The sequence below is a fragment of the Panulirus ornatus genome, chromosome 19, assembly GCF_036320965.1.
Source record: "Panulirus ornatus isolate Po-2019 chromosome 19, ASM3632096v1, whole genome shotgun sequence".
NCBI lineage: Eukaryota > Metazoa > Arthropoda > Malacostraca > Decapoda > Palinuridae > Panulirus > Panulirus ornatus.
Genome location: NC_092242.1, coordinates 27,892,368 through 27,912,117, shown reverse-complemented (window position 1 = coordinate 27,912,117; position 19,750 = coordinate 27,892,368). Strand labels below are relative to the sequence as shown.

The following is a 19,750-nucleotide window of genomic DNA, read 5'->3' as shown; positions in this document are numbered from 1 at the left end:
TCTGAAAACCCCCACAAATCTTCACCTTTGCTTCCACAAGATAATGATCAGACATCCCTCCAGTTGCACATCTCAGCACAGTAACATCCAAAAGTCTCTCTTTCGTGCGTCTATCAATTAACACACGTAATCCAATAACGCTCTCTGGCCATCTCTCCTACTTACATACGTATACTTATGTATATCTCGCTTTTTAAACCAGGTATTCCCAATCACCAGTCCTTTTTCAGCACATAAATTTACAAGCTCTTCACCATTTCCATTTACAGCACTGAACACTCCATGTATACCAATTATTCCCTCAACTGCCACATTACTCACCTTTGCATTCAAATCACCCATCACTATAACCCAATCTTGTGCATCAAAACCACTAACACACTCATTCAGCTGCTCCCAAAACACTTGCCTGTCATGATCGTTCTTCTCATGCACAGGTGCATATGCACCAATAATCACCCATCTCTCTCCATCAACTTTCAGTTTTACCCATATCAATCTAGAATTTACTTTCTTACACTCTATCACATACTCCCACAACTCCTGATTCAGGAGTAGTGCTACCCTTGCTCTTGTCCTCTCACTAACCCCTGACTTTACTCCCAAGACATTCCCAAACCACTCTTCCCCTTTACCCTTTAGCTTCGTTCCTTACAGGTTCCTTTCCTCAAACATACTACCTATCTCTCCTTTTTTCTCATCTTGGTTACATCCACACACATTTAGACACCCCAATCTGAGCCTTCGAGGAGGATGAGCACTCCTCGCGTGACTCCTAATACATATATATGTATATATATATATGTATATATATATATATATATATATATATATATATATATATATATATATATATATATATATATATATATATATATATATGTATATATATATGTATATATATATGTATATACATATATATATATATATATATATATATATATATATATATATATATATATATATATATATATATATATATACATATATATATATATATATATATATATATATATATATATATATATATATATATATATATATATATATATATATATATATATATATATATATATATATATATATATATATATATTTTTTTTTTTTTTCTTTTCTCTTTGTCGCTGTCTCCCGCGTTTGCGAGGTAGCGCAAGGAAACAGACGAAAGAAATGGCCCAACCCACCCCCATACACATGTATATACATACGTCCACACACGCAAAATATACATACCTACACAGATTTCCATGGTTTACCCCAGACGCTTCACATGCCCCGATTCAATCCACTGACAGCACGTCAACCCCGGTATACCACATCGCTCCAGTTCACTCTATTCCTTGCACGCCTTTCACCCTCCTGCATGTTCAGGCCCCGATCACACAAAATCTTTTTCACTCCATCTTTCCACCTCCAATTTGGTCTCCCTCTTCTCCTCGTTCCCTCCACCTCCGACACATATATCCTCTTGGTCAATCTTTCCTCACTCATTCTCTCCATGTGCCCAAACCATTTCAAAACACCCTCTTCTGCTCTCTCAACCACGCTCTTTTTATTTCCACACATCTCTCTTACCCTTACGTTACTTACTCGATCAAACCACCTCACACCACACATTGTCCTCAAACATCTCATTTCCAGCACATCCACCCTCCTGCGCACAACTCTCTCCATAGCCCACGCCTCGCAACCATACAAAATTGTTGGAACCACTATTCCTTCAAACATACCCATTTTTGCTTTCCGAGATAATGTTCTCGACTTCCACACATTCTTGAAGGCTCCCAGAATTTTCGCCCCCTCCCCCACCCTATGATCCACTTCCGCTTCCATGGTTCCATCCGCTGCCAGATCCACTCCCAGATATCTAAAACACTTTACTTCCTCCAGTTTTTCTCCATTCAAACTTACCTCCCAATTGACTTGGCCCTCAACCCTACTGTACTTAATAACCTTGCTCTTATTCACATTTACTCGTAACTTTCTTCTTTCACACACTTTACCAAATTCAGTCACCAGCTTCTGCAGTTTCTCACATGAATCAGCCACCAGCGCTGTATCATCAGCGAACAACAACTGACTCACTTCCCAAGCTCTCTCATCCACAACAGACTTCATACTTGCCCCTCTTTCCAAAACTCTTGCATTCACCTCCCTAACAACCCCATCCATAAACAAATTAAACAACCATGGAGACATCACACACCCCTGCCGCAAACCTACATTCACTGAGAACCAATCACTTTCCTCTCTTCCTACACGTACACATGCCTTACCTCCTCGATAAAAACTTTTCACTGCTTCTAACAACTTGCCTCCCACACCACATATTCTTAATACCTTCCACAGAGCATCTCTATCAACTCTATCATATGCCTTCTCCAGATCCATAAATGCTACATACAAATCCATTTGCTTTTCTAAGTATTTCTCACATACATTCTTCAAAGCAAACACCTGATCCACACATCCTCTACCACTTCTGAAACGACACTGCTCTTCCCCAATCTGATGCTCTGTACATGCCTTCACCCTCTCAATCAATACCCTCCCATATAATTTACCAGGAATACTCAACAAAATTATACCTCTGAAATTTGAGCACTCGCTCTTATCCCCTTTGTCTTTGTACAATGGCACTATGCACGCATTCCGCCAATCCTCAGGCACCTCACCATGAGCCATACATACATTAAATAACCTTACCAACAAGTCAATAATACAATCACCCCCTTTTTTAGTAAATTCCGCTGCAATACCATCCAAACCTGCTGCCTTGCCGGCTTTCATCTTCCGCAAAGCTTTTACTACCTCTTCTCTGTTTACCAAATCATTTTCCCTAACCCTCTCACTTTGCACACCACCTCGACCAAAACACCAAATATCTGCCACTCTATTATCAAACACATTCAACAGACCTTCAAAATACTCACTCCATCTCTTTCTCACATCACCACTTCTTGTTATCACCTCCCCATTTGCGCCCATAACTGAAGTTCCCATTTGCTCCCTTGTCTTACGCACTTTATTTACCTCCTTCCAAAACATCTTTTTATTCTCCCTAGAATTTAATGATACTCTCTCACCCCAACTCTCATTTGCCCTCTTTTTCACCTCTCGCACCTTTCTCTTGACCTCCTGTCTCTTTCTTTTATACATCTCCCACTCAATTGCATTTTTTCCCTGCAAAAATCGTCCAAATGCCTCTCTCTTCTCTTTCACTAATAATCTTACTTCTTCATCCCACCACTCACTACCCGTTCTAATCAACCCACCTCCCACTCTTTTCATGCCACAAGCATCTTTTGCGCAATCTATCACTGATTCCCTAAATACATCCCATTCCTCCCCCACTCCCCTTGCTTCCATTGTTCTCACCTTTTTCCCTTCTGTACTCAGTCTCTCCTGGTACTTCCTCACACAAGTCTCCTTCCCAAGCTCGCTTACTCTCACCACCCTCTTCACCCCAACATTCACTCTTCTTTTCAGAAGTGGTAGAGGATGTGTGGATCAGGTGTTTGATTTGAAGAATGTATGTGAGAAATACTTAGAAAAGCAAATGGATTTGTATGTAGCATTTATGGATCTGGAGAAGGCTTATGATAGAGTTGATAGAGATGCTCTGTGGAAGGTATTAAGAATATATGGTGTGGGAGGCAAGTTGTTAGAAGCAGTGAAAAGTTTTTATCGAGGATGTAAGGCATGTGTACGTGTAGGAAGAGAGGAAAGTGATTGGTTCTCAGTGAATGTAGGTTTGCGGCAGGGTTGTGTGATGTCTCCATGGTTGTTTAATTTGTTTATGGATGGGGTTGTTAGGGAGGTGAATGCAAGAGTTTTGGAAAGAGGGGCAAGTATGAAGTCTGTTGGGGATGAGAGAGCTTAGGAAGTGAGTCAGTTGTTGTTCGCTGATGATACAGCGCTGGTGGCTGATTCATGTGAGAAACTGCAGAAGCTGGTGACTGAGTTTGGTAAAGTGTGTGAAAGAAGAAAGTTAAAAGTAAATGTGAATAAGAGCAAGGTTATTAGGTACAGTAGGGTTGAGGGTCAAGTCAGTTGGGAGGTGAGTTTGAATGGAGAAAAACTGGAGGAAGTGAAGTGTTTTAGATATCTGGGAGTGGATCTGGCAGCGGATGGAACCATGGAAGCGGAAGTGGATCATAGGGTGGGGGAGGGGGCGAAAATTCTGGGAGCCTTCAAGAATGTGTGGAAGTCGAGAACATTATCTCGGAAAGCAAAAATGGGTATGTTTGAAGGAATAGTGGTTCCAACAATGTTGTATGGTTGCGAGGCGTGGACTATGGATAGAGTTGTGCGCAGGAGGATGGATGTGCTGGAAATGAGATGTTTGAGGACAATGTGTGGTGTGAGGTGGTTTGATCGAGTAAGTAACGTAAGGGTAAGAGAGATGTGTGGAAATAAAAAGAGCGTGGTTGAGAGAGCAGAAGAGGGTGTTTTGAAATGGTTTGGTCACATGGAGAGAATGAGTGAGGAAAGATTGACCAAGAGGATATACGTGTCGGAGGTGGAGGGAACGAGGAGAAGAGGGAGACCAAATTGGAGGTGGAAAGATGGAGTGAAAAAGATTTTGTGTGATCGGGGCCTGAACATGCAGGAGGGTGAAAGGAGGGCAAGGAATAGAGTGAATTGGATCGATGTGGTATACCGGGGTTGACGTGCTGTCAGTGGATTGAATCAAGGTATGTGAAGCGTCTGGGGTAAACCATGGAAAGCTGTGTAGGTATGTATATTTGCGTGTGTGGACGTATGTATATACATGTGTATGGGGGTGGGTTGGGCCATTTCTTTCGTCTGTTTCATTACGCTACCTCGCAAACGCGGGAGACAGCGACAAAGCAAAAAAAAAAAAAAAAAAAAATATATATATATATATATATATATATATATATATATATATATATATATATATATATATATATATATATATATATATATTTGTGTGCTGAAAAAGGACTGGTGATTTGGAATAGCTGGTTTAAAAAGAGAGATATACATAAGCATACATATTCAAGTAGAAGAGATGGCCAGAGTGTTGATTTATTACGTGTTAATTGATAGGTGTGCGAAAGACAGGCTTTTGGATGTTAACGTGCTAAGAGGTGCAACTGGAGGGATGTCTGATCATTATCTTGTGGAGGCGAAGGTGAAGATTTGTAGAGGTTTTCAGAAAAGAAGAGAGAATGTTGGGGTGAAGAGAGTGGTGAGAGTACGTGAGCTTGGGAAGGAGACTTGTGTGAGGAAGTACCAGAAGAGACTGAGTACAAAATGGAAAAAGGTGAGAACAAAGGTCGTAAGGGGAGTGGAGGAGGAATGGGATGTATTTTGGGAAGCAGTGATGACTTGCGCAAAGGATGCTTGTAGCATGAGAAGCGTGGAAGGCGGGCAGATTGTATAGGGTAGTGAGTGGTGTGATGAAGAAATAAGATTATTAGTGAAAGAGAAGAGAGAAGCGTTTGGACGATTTTTGCAGGGAAATAATGCAAATGACTAGGAGATGTATAAAAAAAAAAAAAAAAAGAGGCAGAAGGTCAAGAAAAAGGTTCATGAGGTGAAAAAGAGGGCAAATGAGAGTTGGGGTGAGAGAGTATCATTATATTTTAGGGAGAATAAAAAAATGCTTTGGAAGGTGGTGAATAAAGTGCGTAAAACAAGGGAACAAATGGAAACATCGGTGAAGGGGCTAATGGGGAGATAATAGCAAGTAATAATAATGTGAGAAGATGGAGTGAGTATTTTGAAAGACTGTTGAATGTGTTAGATGACAGAGTGGCAGATATAAGGTGTTTTGTTCGAGTTGGTGTGCGAAGTGAGAGGGTTAAGGAGAATGATTTGCTAAACAGAGAAGAGTTAACGAAAGCTTTGCGGAAGATGAAAGCTGGCAAGGGGGCGGCTTTGGATGGTATTGCAGTGGAATTTATTCAAAAAGGGGATGACTGTGTTGTTGACTGGTTGGTAAGAATATGTAATATATGTATGGCTCATGGTGAAGTGCCTGAGGATTGGCGGAATGCATGCATAGTGCTATTGTACAAAGGCAAACGGGAAAAAGGTGAATGTTCAAATTACAGAGGTATAGGTTTGTTGAGTATTCCTGGGAAATTATATGGGAGGGTATTGATTGAGAGGGCGAAGGCATGTACGGAGCATCAGTTTGGGGAAGAGCAGTGTGGGCGAAGGCATGTACAGAGCATCAGTTTGGGGAAGAGCAGTGTGGTTGCAGAAGTGGTAGAGGATGTGTGGATCAGGTGTTTGCTTTGAAGAATGTGTGTATTAAGAATATATGGTGTGAGAGGCAAGTTGCTAGATGCAGTGAAAAGTTTTTATCGAGGATGTAAGGGATGTGTACGAGTAAGAAGCGAGGAAAGTGACTGGTTCTCAGTGAATGTCGGTTTGCGGCAGGGGTGCATGATGTCTCCAGGGTTGTTAAATTTGTTTATGGATGGGGCTGTTAGAGAGGTAAATGCAAGAGTTTTGAAGAGAGGAGCAAGTATGCAGTCTGTTATGGATGAGAGAGCTTGGGAAGTGAGTCAGTTGTTGTTCGCTGATGATACAGCGCTGGTGGATGATTCGGTTGAGAAAATGCAGAAGCTGGTGACTGAGTTTGGTAAAGTGTGTGAAAGAAGAAACCTGAGAGTAAATGTGAATAAGAGCAAGGTCATTAGGTATAGTAGGGTTGAGGGATAAGTCAACTGGGAGGTATGTTTGAATGGAGAAAAACTGGAGGAAGTGAAGTGTCTTAGATATCTGGGAGTGGATTTGGCAGCAGATGGAACCATGGAAGCGGAAGTGAGTCACAGGGTGGGGGAGGGGGCGAAAGTTCTGGGAGCGTTGAAAAATGTGTGGATGGCGAGAACATTATCTTGGAAAGCAAAAATGGGTATATTTGAAGGAATAGGGTTCCAACAATGTTATGTGGGTGCGAGGCGTGGGCTATTGATAGGGTTGTGCGAAGGAGGATGGATGTGTTGTAAATAAGATGTTTAAGGACAATGTGTGGTATGAGGAGGTTTTTGTCGAGTAAGTAATGAAAGGGTAAGAGAGATGTGTGGTAATAAAAAGACTGTGGTTGAGAGAGCAGGAGAGGATTTACTGAAATGGTTTGGTCACAGGGAGAGAATGAGTGAGGAAAGATTGACAAAGAGGATATATATGTCAGAGGTGGAGGGAACGAGAAGTGGGAAACCAAATTGGAGTTGGAAGGATGGAGTGAAAAAGATTTTGAACGATCGGGGCCTGAACATGCAGGAGGGTGAAAGGCTTGCAAGGAATAGAGTGAATTGGAACGATGTGGTATACCGGGGTCGACGTGGTCAATGGATTGAACCAGGGCATGTGAAGCGTCTGAGGTAAACCATGGAAAGTTTTGCCGGGCTTGTATGTGGAAAGAGAGTTGTGGTTTTGGTGCATTATACATGACAGCTAGAGACTGAGTGTGAATGAAAGTGGCCTTTGTTGTCTTTTCCGAGCGCTATCTCGCACGCGTGTAGGGGGAGGGGGTTGTCATTTCATGTGTGGCGGGTTGGCGACGGGAATGAATAAAGGCGGCAAGTATGAATTATGTGCATGTTTATATATGTATATGTCTGTTTATGTATATATATATATATATATATTTATACGTTGAAATGTATGGGTATGTATATGTACGTGTGTGGACGTGTATGTATATACATGTGCATGTGGGTGGGTTTGGCCATTCTTTTGTCTGTTTCCTTGAGCTACCTTGCTGACGCGGGAGGCAGCGACAAAGTATAATACATGAATAAGTAACACACACACACATATATATATATATATATATATATATATATATATATATATATATATATATATATATATATATATATATATATATATATATATATATATATATATATATATATAAAGGTGCCTGTATGTGATATAAATGACACGACACATGTGCAGAACTTGAGCCAGGACGAGAGGGATGAGACTAAAGGTTCCTATTGGAAGCGAGTGTTAGGCACAGTCAAGTGGTTGCTGAGCATGTTCCTGGTGCCACAGCTGAGGCGTATCTCTATCCCCGTCTTCTTTTGCTGGATCGCCTCCGGCATGATCTACTACGGCGTAGCTCTCAGTGCTACCAACCTCAGGTTTGTTCATGGCCTCTGGCCTCCATCCCACCACACATGTACATATGGCATAGAGCTACCAAATTTTGCTTGCATTTGGTTCACTACACTTCCGCTAGGATGAGCGTATGAATATGAGCAGGGATATTACAGTGATAGCCAATGTTTTTTCCGTATTAGAATTGACCTGTTGAAAGACGCAACCATATTCTTTACTTTTCAACATATTCTGCAGACCTCCGTGATATTGAACAAGATGTGGACTCTAATTCTTTTTTATATCTGATCCAGTGCGGACCCTTACATGTTTATCTTCTTGGGCGGATTGCTGGAACTCCCGGCCTTTTTCCTGGCCTGGATCATATCCGCCTATGTCGGCAGGAAGAGGGGTCTGATGCTGCTGTACGCGATCTGTGCAGTCTCCATCTTTAGTGTTCTGGTGATGCAGGTCCAATTTCCACAAGGTAAGACCGTGTATGTTGTTCATAGTGTGATTATCATGTTGCTCATGACGCATGGGTCTCTGTCTTCTCGAGGGAATATTGCGTTCAAGATTTGCCATGATTAACAGCTTCCTATAGTCCTGACATACTTTTGACTGTCGGGAAAACATGGAACTACTGTTAAACTAATCGGAAAAATTTAGTTATATGATAATATGCTACTGAGGAAAGCTGAATAAGAATTTTATTCAAAATACTAACGAGTAAATAGTCTTCACGTAGCCCGCAGGTTATAGCAGAGGTATTGTGAGTGGTTGTGATAGAATGACTACTTAATTCAGGGAGGGAGGAGATTGTGTGCTGAAAGAGTTTTGTACTTGGGAAAGTAGCGGGGAAAGATACAGAGAAGGTGTACTGAGCACTTAGAGATGGAATCTGGTAGAGTCCCTGAAAAAAAGAATGGAAATTGCTGAATACATATATCATTTGGAAGACTGCTGAATGATAGTAAGTGTTTTCATATTGGAGTCAGTATTGGCGTTGCATAAGATTTGATTTAAACGTGAGTGGGCGTTAAAGCTGTGTAGCATTGCCAAGGTCATATAATGTTTCTAGTGGTAGGTCATTGGGTGAGTTGAAGGTAACGCTTTACCATGACAAAATGAAAGTACCAGTTGGATAAAATGGTCGGTCACTCTCATAATTTTGCAGGAGGAAGATGGTGAGGGAAAATACAACAGCAAGACCCTTGCCTCAGAGAGAAATTATTTAGTCACTATGTGCAGGAACGGAGAGATAACTAAAACTGATCTCCAGTGACAGTATTGGGGAAACAGTTGAGAGGAGAGTTGCACATAATTGAAAATTTAATGAACACCGAGAGACGGCATACTCATCTAGACTATAATGCATGGGTGGAAACCTTAATCGTACAAAGACTGAGGGATTAGCGTGAATATCAAAGGATTGCGATGTGTTCAGTTGTACAGATCAAAGAACAGATTGCATCAGACTAGATTAGATTTGCCTATACTGGTACACACTAGGGTTTGAAGGGTGCAAAGAGCCGCTGAGGGTAAGACAGTGCTTAACATTTCCTACAACTGAATAGAATCAGTGAATGATGGTCTCATTTCAGCACCAGTATGGCTGAGAGTCTTGTTCTCCCAGTCGGGTAAGATGGCCATCGCAACAGGGTTCACCCTGGTATGGTTTTACACGATAGAGTTGTACCCTACAAAGTTCCGGTCACTGGGCACAGGCCAGGCCAGTGTGTGTGCAAGGATCGGCAGCATCTCCTCACCTTACATCAACGACATTCTGGTAAAGTATTGCCTCTCCTCTGTATTCTTTATCCTTCTTGCATCCTAATAATCGCTGTAAACAGATGATAATGATCTCCCATATTGGAAGACGATTTTCTACTGAAACCTTTTGCATTGAACCTCCTGAATCGACTTCGAAGCGGTTCGAAAGAATTTAGTGAAGGGTATCTGAACCATAACCCAAAACTGAAACTATTAACCACCTCAGTAAAATCGATTCCGAATGTTACTTGTAAACAGATAATAAAAAGAAATGTCAAAGTAAATGTCCGCCTCACTTATCCGGAGTTTTGGCGTCTGGAGCCACGTTATCGAAGAACGTACTGATGACAGGCGACTGTAACATTGGGTAGCTTGAACTAACCCATCCCACGTGTAGCTGTTATAGCTGGATCCTTCAGATCTCACCTTGACACAAGCTTATCTTCTGATCACAAAGTAGTGCCAGATGACACTTCCTTGTTTAGTGTTTTGCTCCAGAAACGAACACATACGAGAATACATAACAAAGAACTTAGGTTAAAGTACTGTGATAACTACAGGAGGTTAAAGTACTGTGGTAACTACAGGAGGTTAAAGTACTGTGGTAACTACAGGAGGTTAAAGTACTGTGATAACTACAGGAGGTTAAATACTGTGTTAACTACAGGAGGTTAAATACTGTAGTAACTACGGGAGGTTAAAGTACTGTGGTAACTACAGGAGGTTAAAGTACTGTGGTAACTACAGGAGGTTAAATACTGTGTTAACTACGGGAGGTTAAAGTACTGTGTTAACTACAGGAGGTTAAAGTACTGTGGTAACTACAGGAAGGTAGATACTGTGGTAACTACAGGAGGTTAAAGTACTGTGGTAAGTACAGGAAGTTAAATACTCTGGTAACTACAGGAGGATAAAGTACTGTGGTAACTACAGGAGGTTAAAAACTATGTTAACTACAGGAGGTTAAAGTACTGTGGTAACTACAGGAAGTTAAATACTGTGGTAACTACAGGAGGTTAAAGTACTGTGGTAACTACAGGAAGTTAAATACTGTGGTAACTACAGGAGGTTAAAGTACTGTGGTAACTACTGGAGGTTAAATACTGTGTTAACTACAGGAAGTTAAAGTACTGTGTTAACTACAGGAGTGTAAGTACTGTGTTAACTGCAGGAGGTTAAAGTACTGTGGTAACTACAGGAAGTTAAATACTCTGGTAACTACAGGAGGTTAAAGTACTGTGGTAACTACAGGAGGTTAGATACTGTGGTAACTACAGGAGGTTAAAGTACTGTGGTAACTACAGGAAGTTAAATACTGTGGTAACTACAGGAGGTTAAAGTACTGTGGTAACTACAGGAGGTTAGATACTGTGGTAACTACAGGAGGTTAAAGTACTGTGGTAACTACAGGAATTTAAATACTGTGGTAACTACAGGAGGTTAAAGTACTGTGGTAACTACAGGAAGTTAGATACTGTGGTAACTACAGGAGGTTAAAGTACTGTGGTAACTACAGGAAGTTAAATACTGTGGTAACTACAGGAGGTTAAATACTGTGGTAACTACAGGTGGTTAAAGTACTGTGGTAACTAGAAGAGGTTAAATACTGTGGTAACTACAGGAGGTTAAGATACTGTGGTAACTACAGGAGGTTAAAGTACTGTGGTAACTACAGGAAGTTAAATACTGTGGTAACTACAGGAGGTTAAAGTACTGTGGTAACTACAGGAGGTTAGATACTGTGGTAACTACAGGAGGTTAAAGTACTGTGGTAACTACAGGAAGTTAAATACTGTGGTAACTACAGGAGGTTAGATACTGTGGTAACTACAGGAGGTTAAAGTACTGTGGTAACTACAGGAAGTTAAATACTATGGCAACTACAGGAGGTTAAAGTACTGTGGTAACTACAGGAGGTTAAAGTACTGTGGTAACTACAGGAAGTTAAATACTGTGGTAACTACAGGAGGTTAAATACTGTGGTAACTACAGGAAGTTAAATACTGTGGTAACTACAGGAGGTTAGATACTGTGGTAACTACTGGAGGTTAAAGTACTGTGGTAACTACAGGAAGTTGAATACTGTGGTAACTGCAGGAGGTTAAAGTACTTAGGTAGCTACAGGAGGTTAAAGTACTATGGTAACTACAGGAAGTTAAATATTGTGGTAACTACAGGAAGCTGAACACTGTGGTAACTACAGGAAGTTAAATACTGTGGTAACTACAGGAGGGTAACGTACTGTGATAACTACAGGAGGTTAAAGTACTGTGGTAACTACAGGAGGTTAAAGCACTGTGGTAACTACAGGAGGTTAAAGTACTGTGGTAACTATAAGAAGTTAAATACTCTGGTAACTACAGGAGGTTAAAGCACTGTGGTAACTACAGGAGGTTAAAGTACTGTGGCAAATACAGGAGATTAAAGTACTGTGGTAACTATAGGAAGTTGAATACTGTGGTAACTACAGGAGGTTAAAGCACTGGGTAACTACAGGAGGTTAAAGTACTGTGGTAACTACAGGAGGTTAAAGTACTGTGGTAACTACAGGAGGTTAAAGTACTGTGGTAAGTACAGGAGTTTAGATACTGTGGTAACTACAGGAGGTTAAAGTACTGTGGTAATTACAGGAAGTTAGATACTGTGGTAACTACAGGAGGTTAGATACTGTGGTAACTACAGGAGGTTAAAGTACTGTGGCAACTACAGGAGGTTAGATACTGTGGTAACTACAGGAGGTTAAAGTACTGTGGTAACTACAGGAAGTTAGATACTGTGGTAACTACAGGAGGTTAGATACTGTGGTAACTACAGGAGGTTAAAGTACTGTGGTAACTACAGGAGGTTAGATACTGTGGTAACTGCAGGAGGTTGAAGTATTGTGGTAACTACAGGAGGTTAGATACTGTGGTAACTACAGGAGGTTAGATACGGTGGTAACTACAGGAGGTTAGATACTGTGGTAACTACAGGAGGTTAAAGTACTGTGGTAACTACAGGAAGTTAGACACTGTGGTAACTACAGGAGGTTAGATACTGTGGTAACTACAGGAGGTTAAAGTACTGTGGTAACTACAGGAGGTTAGATACTGTGGTAACTACAGGAAGTTAGATACTGTGGTTACTACAGGAGGTTAAAGTACTGTGGTAACTACAGGAAGTTAGATACTGTGGTTACTACAGGAGGTTAAAGTACTGTGGTAACTACAGGAGATTAGATACTGTGGTAACTACAGGAGGTTAGATACTGTGGTAACTACAGGAGGTTAGATACTGTGGTAAGTACAGACTCACGTCACAAACATTTGCGTTTTCTGCAGGGCGCGGCGGTGGTGTGGGCGCCCTCTGCGTTGTTCAGCTCCGTGTCGCTAGCGACTGTTGGCATCTGCTTCTTACTGCCAGAAACAAGAAACAAGACGATGCCTGAAAACCTCGACTATTTTCATGGGAAATCTAAGACAAAACCAACAGAAAATGTAATGATGGACAACATTGGACATCACAACCCAGCTTTTATTAGAAATTGAATAATCAACCTGAGAGGTAATACAAATAAAGAAACAGATATAGATATAATGGTTGTTTTCTCTTGTGGGTGGAGCAATAAATTGACGTTATCTACCAGCAAGCAACATGACCTTGTAGCAACGCTATAACAATATTGTAGTTTGGTTGTGGTAACATTGTGAAATTAAGTTGTGGAAACGTAATCTTTCAGACTCAACAGAAAGGTTCCTACAGTCTTGTGGATGAATATATTATAACCTTCCTACAACACATCTAAGAAGTCTCTTCAACTCTCACTTTCTTAAGAACTTAGAATCTCATTTCTTTCCTCTCTCAGACAACGTTGTCTTTACCCTCGACATCTTGCTTCACTTAGGAGTTTACCATTCTCCTCTGCTTCAGTGTCTCCATATCTACTTTTCTATATGTCATTTGCTACACTCGTTATTTTTTGTTTTTTTGTTTTCTCTCATGAGCCCCTTGACAATTTCCTTCTTTCTTTCTTCTGTTTGCTTCCACAAGGTCTCATCTCTGTGCAAACATGAAATCTTTTGAATAGTCTCTCGCTTATTATGCAAGAGGAGTTCCACTTCCATCACAGTCAGACCTTCTTCCCTGCATTTCTATCTGTGCTGTGTATGCCTCTCGCCTTCCTGAAGGCTCAGGACCTGATGCCTAAGAGCTCTGTTTGTTCCATCCTTCCATCTCTTCCTCGGTCCTCATCTCTCCCTAGTTCTCTCTGCTTCTGGCACCATGCAGTTGATGGATAAATCTTGAGCCAGATGACATCAACTTTTGAAATCAATTCAAGTTCACAAAGCACGCAACAGGTGTGTTTGAGGTGGAGTAAACACAAGCTCCTCCAGTGAAGAGGGAGAATACTTATGAAGAAAAACGAGACACGCTTCGATCTCGTGACACTTGTAAGGAAGCAGGACAGGTACTTACTTGCTCGTTGGTGGTCAACGGAAGGGAAAAAATGATTGCAAACGTCGTTGAAATTGATAAAAGAAAAAGAGATAAGAATAAAAACATATCTTCCAGAAGTGGACCGAGACTGTTGTTCTTTGAACCCTCCCTCTCGTGAGCAGCGGAGTTAGACGGACGGATTCCTGGAGATTCCTTGCCCACCATGACACAAAGTTCAAAGACCCATGTGGTAATATGGTACAATTCAGTAAAGGAGAATCTTGTTATACAGCAAATATTGCAGAAAAATGTCGTGGCTTAAACATATTAATGATAGAGGCATCAACTTTATGACATAGCCACCCAAATGGGTAACAGAAGACATAATCACCCCAGATGGGTAGCAGAACACGTAAAAGATAATCACCCCGGATGGGTAGCGAAGACATAACCACCAAGGAGGGGAAGCAGGAGATATGACCACCCCAGAAGGGTAGGCGAAGACGTAACCACCCCAGAGGGATAGCATGATATACATCCTCCTCAGATGGGATGCAAGATACGCAACCATTCCAAATGGTTGGCAGAAGACATAAGCACCCCAGATGGGTAGCACGATATACAACCACCCCAGTCGGGTACCAGGAGACATAACCACCCCAGTCAGGTAGTGGACTGCTCGTACACACCAGTACCTCATCATTCAGTGTTCCAGTAGTGTCCCACATCTGGTCTAAACAACGTTTCTCTCATTTTAATGATTTCTAGGAAACCTGAAGTCTAAAAATGTTGTACAGAACACCAAGAACATTTGTTATGGATCAATCAGCGGTGACCGTATGAATGCTAAACAAGAGGACATCTTAATGAAGCTGAACAACAGGGTTACAGGAAGCCAATCATGGTTTAATGGTATGTTCTGAATATCTTCTTATACCGAATCAAGTGTACCGAGTCCATAATTTCTGCTATGAGGTATATGTATTTTCAAATTCTTTTTATCAGTATCATATCAATATTTCGATAGCTTCTAGTGTTTAGCGATACAGCACTGGATAAACTGTGGGCGCTGATGTGGCAGCCGTGGCTCTCTCGAGGAATATATTCAGCAGAATTCTACCTGGGAAGGACACAATCATTTTTGGCCTGTACACTGCTAATGAAGTTAGCTTATAATGGTAGAAGAGGTGTGCCATCACTACACATTTAACCTCGGACTATCCTAATTAGTTTTAAACTAGAAACAAGTACCAACCTCTTATATCTCTTTCATCTTATCCTGATTCGTTCTCACCATTCACGGCACGTCGACCCTAGTATACCACATCGTTCCAATTCACTCTATTCCTTGCACTCCTTTCACCCTCCTGCCTCTTCAGGCATTTAATCTTTTTCACTCCATTCTTCCATCCTCAATTTGGTCTCCCGCTTCTCCATGTTCCCTACACTTCTGACACATATATCCTTTTTGTCAATCTTTCCTCGCTCATTCTCTCCATGTGACCAAACCATTTCAATACACCCACTTCTGCTCTCTCAACCACACTTCTTATTACCACACATATCTCTTACCCTTTCGTTGCTTACTCGATCAAACCACCTCACACAACATATTGTCCTTAAACATTTCATTTCCAACACATCCACCCTCCTCCGCACAACCCTATCTATAGCCCACGCCTCGCAACCATATAACATTGTTGGAAGCACTATTCCTTCAATCATACTCGTTTTTGCTCTCCGAGATAACGTTCTCGTTTTCCACAAATTCATCATTGCTCTCAGAGCCTTCCCCCCCTCACCCACCCAGTGACTCACATCCACTTCCATGATTCCATTCGCTGCCAAGTTCACTCCCAGATATCTAAAGCACTTCACTTCCCCCAATTTTTCTCATTTCAAGCTTACATCCTAACTAACTTGTCTCTTAACCCTGCTGGACTTAATAACTTTGCTCTTATTCACATTAAGAGAAAGGTGCAAGAGGTGAAAAAGAGGGCAAATGAGATCTGGGGAGAGAGAGTATCATTAAATTTTAGGGAGGATAAAAAGATGTTTTGGAAGGAGTTAAAAAAAGTGCGTAAGACAAGGGAATAAATGGGAACATCAGTGAAGGAAGCAAATGGGGAGGTGATAACAAGTAGTGGTGATGTGAGGAGATGGAGTGAGTATTTTGAAGGTTTCAATGTGTTTGATCATAGAGCGGCAGATGTAGGATGTTTTGGTCGAGGTGGTGTGCAAAGTGAGAGGGTTAGGGAGAATGATTTGGTAAACAGAGAAGAGGTAGTAAAAGCTTTGCGGAAGATGAAAGCCGGCAAGGTAGTTGGTTTGGATGGTGTTGCAGTGGAATTTATATAAATGGTGGATGACTGTATTGTTGACTGGTTGGTAAGGTTATTTAATGTATGTATGATTCATGGTGAGGTGCCTGAGGATTGGCGAAATGCTTCCATAGTGCCATAGTTCCATTGTACAAAAGCAAACGGGATAAAAGTGAGTGTTCAAATTACAGACGTATAAGTTTGTTGAGTATTCCTGGTAAATTATATGGGAGGGTATTGATTGAGAGGGTGAAGGCATGTACAGAGCATCAGATTGAGGAAGAGCAGTGTCGTTTCAGAAGTGGCAGGGGATGTGTGGATCAGGTGTTTGCTTTGAAGAATGTATGTGAGAAATACTTAGAAAAGCAAATGGATTTGTCTGTAGCATTTATGGATCTGGAGAAGGCATATGATAGAGTTGATAGAGATGCTCTGTGGAAGGTATTAAGAATATATGGTGTGGGAGGCAAGTTGTTAGAAGCAGTGAAAAGTTTTTATCAAGGATGTACTGCATGTGTACGTGTAGGAAGAGAGGAAAGTGATTGATTCTCAGTGAATGTAGGTTTTCGGCAGGGGTGTGTGATGTCTCCATGGTTGTTTTATTTGTTTATGGATGGGGTTGTTAGGGAGGTGAATGCAAGAGTTTTGGAAAAAAGGGGCAAATATACAGTCTGTTGTGGATGAGAGAGCTTGGGAAGTGAGTCAGTTGTTCGCTGATGATACAGTGCTGGTGGCTGATTCATGTGAGAAACTGCAGAAGCTGGTGACTGAGGTTGGTAAAGTGTGTGAAAGAAGAAAGTTAAGAGTAAATGTAAATAAGAGCAAGGTTATTAGGTACAGTAGGGTTGAGGGTCAAGTCAATTGGGAGGTAAGTTTGAATGGAGAAAAACTGGAGGAAGTAAAGTGTTTTAGATATCTGGGAGTGGATCTGGCAGCGGATGGAACCATGGAAGCGGAAGTGAATCACAGCGTGGGGGAGGGGGCGAAAATTCTGGGAGCCTTGAAGAATGTGTGGAAGTCGAGAACATTATCTCGGAAAGCAAAAATGAGTATGTTTGAAGGAATAGTGGTCCCAACGATGTTGTATGGCTGCGAGGCGTGGGCCATGGATAGAGTTGTGCGCAGGAGGGTGGATGTGCTGGAAATGAGATGTTTGAGGACAATATGTGGTGTGAGGTGGTTTGATCGAGTAAGCAATGTAAAGGAAGAGAGATGTGTGGTAATAAAAAGAGTGTGGTTGAGAGAGCAGAAGAGGGCGTTTTGAAATGGTTTGGTCACTTGGAGAGAATGAGTGATGAAAGATTGACCAAGAGGATATATGTGTCAGAGGTAGGGAAGGAGGAGAAGTGGGAGACCAAATTGGAGGTGGAAAGATGGAGTGAAAATGTAATCGGGGCCTGAACATGCAGGAGGGTGAAAAGTATGCAAGGAATAGAGTGAATTGGAACGATGTGGTATACCGGGGTCGACGTGCTGTCAATGGATTGAACCAGGGCACGTGAAGCGTCTGGGGTAAATCACACTTGTGATTTTAGTCAAAAGTAACTATCTATCTAAATTGAATGATCTTCTAAATGATAACACAACATATTCTAAACTTCGTAAAAATCCTTTAGAAGCAGTTGATTCTCACTTCAATAAAGAAATGAAGTTGTTGTTGAAAGGTAACATTTCTCTTATCAAAAATTTGTCATCTTTTTCCCCTTCATTGCCATACATGTATGGACTTATCAAAACACATAAACAAAATTTTCCAGCAAGACCTATAGTGAGTTCAGTAGGCTCCATCACATATGAATTATAAAAATGGTTAGTTTCCTTAGCAAGCCCTTTAGTGGGTAATGTATCAAATTCTAATATCATGAACAATGTAGATTTAGTCAACAAGCTAAACAATATCAATATTAATTTTGATTTCAAACTAGTTACCTTTGATGTTTCCTCACTTTTCACGAAAGCTCCAGTTGATGACCTTTTAGAATATTTATTTGATGTCTTGGATGATATTCAACTACGTGTTTCAAAGTCTAATTTCATTGAACTGATAAAATTGTGTATAAAATACTGTGCATTTCAATTTAATGGAGATTATTATGCTCAAAAATTTGGTATGGCAATGGGTAACCCTCTTTCTCCTGTACTAAGTAATCTTTATATGGAATTTTTTGAAACAAAATTACTAAAGGATATCTTACCTTCTAATGCAATTTGATTTAGGTATGTAGATGATGTTCTTTGTATTTGGCCAACAAATGAAAATTTACAAATATTTCTCCCCTTACTTAACAATTTAGTACCTTCCATCAAATTTACTGTAGAAAATGAAAGTAATGGTATGTTACCATTTTTAGATTGCATGATTCATAGACAAGGATACAAGTTTAAGTTTAGCATATACAGAAAACCCATCAATGTATGCTCATATATCCATTATTACTCATCTCAACATGACAGAGTTAAATTATCATCATTTCAATCTATGTTCCTAAGGGCATTACGTATTTGCAGTCCAGAGTTTATTGATGATGAGTTTGAGAAGATATATTCTATTGTATCTAATTAGAGTACCCTAGATCTTTCATTGATAAATACCTTTAGTTAGCAAAGAAATCATTTTATAGAGTTGAGCCCAAACCTCCCATTGACACCAAGAATCTTTTAGTTCTCCCTTCTAACAATAATTTTACTTTGCTTCCCATGTTGCTTAAATCCTTTAATGTAAATGTTGCCTTTAGCAACAATGATACTATAAAGAATATCTTAATCAGAAATTCACCAGAAAATTCTCTTGGTTGCATCTATAAAGTTCCTTATGGAAACTGTGATAAATTTTATGTTGGTCAGACTGGTAAGGATCTTTCTGTTAGACTTAAGCAACATAAATATAGTATAAGAACGGGACAAGAATCAAAAGCCTTGTTTAATCATGTTAAAAACTATGATCATTGTATTGACTGGAGTAACGCCATCTCATTTGTTAACTCTAACTCTATTACCAAGAGAAATATCATTGAATCTTCTATTATTAAATACACAACGAATTATAATCTTAATATTAGTGATGGTCTGTACAAATTAGATAACTTTATTGTTGATAAGATTTATAAAATGATATGTTTATGAACGCTCGTTGTATATTTTGGACAATCACA

General features: G+C 40.5%; 1 protein-coding gene across 1 annotated transcript in view; it reads left to right on the top strand.

The window, feature by feature from the left end:
• The window catches only part of LOC139755474 (organic cation transporter protein-like), a 166,333-nt gene extending 147,609 nt beyond the window's left edge, over positions 1 to 18,724 (top strand). The window contains exons 9-12 of the mRNA XM_071673813.1: positions 7,945 to 8,132; positions 8,403 to 8,575; positions 9,693 to 9,877; positions 13,182 to 18,724. Of these exons, the coding sequence (XP_071529914.1) occupies positions 7,945 to 8,132; positions 8,403 to 8,575; positions 9,693 to 9,877; positions 13,182 to 13,388 (753 nt within the window). The 3' untranslated portion in view covers positions 13,389 to 18,724. The remainder of the gene's footprint in view (positions 1 to 7,944; positions 8,133 to 8,402; positions 8,576 to 9,692; positions 9,878 to 13,181) is intronic.
• The last annotated feature ends 1,026 nt before the right edge of the window (positions 18,725 to 19,750 follow it).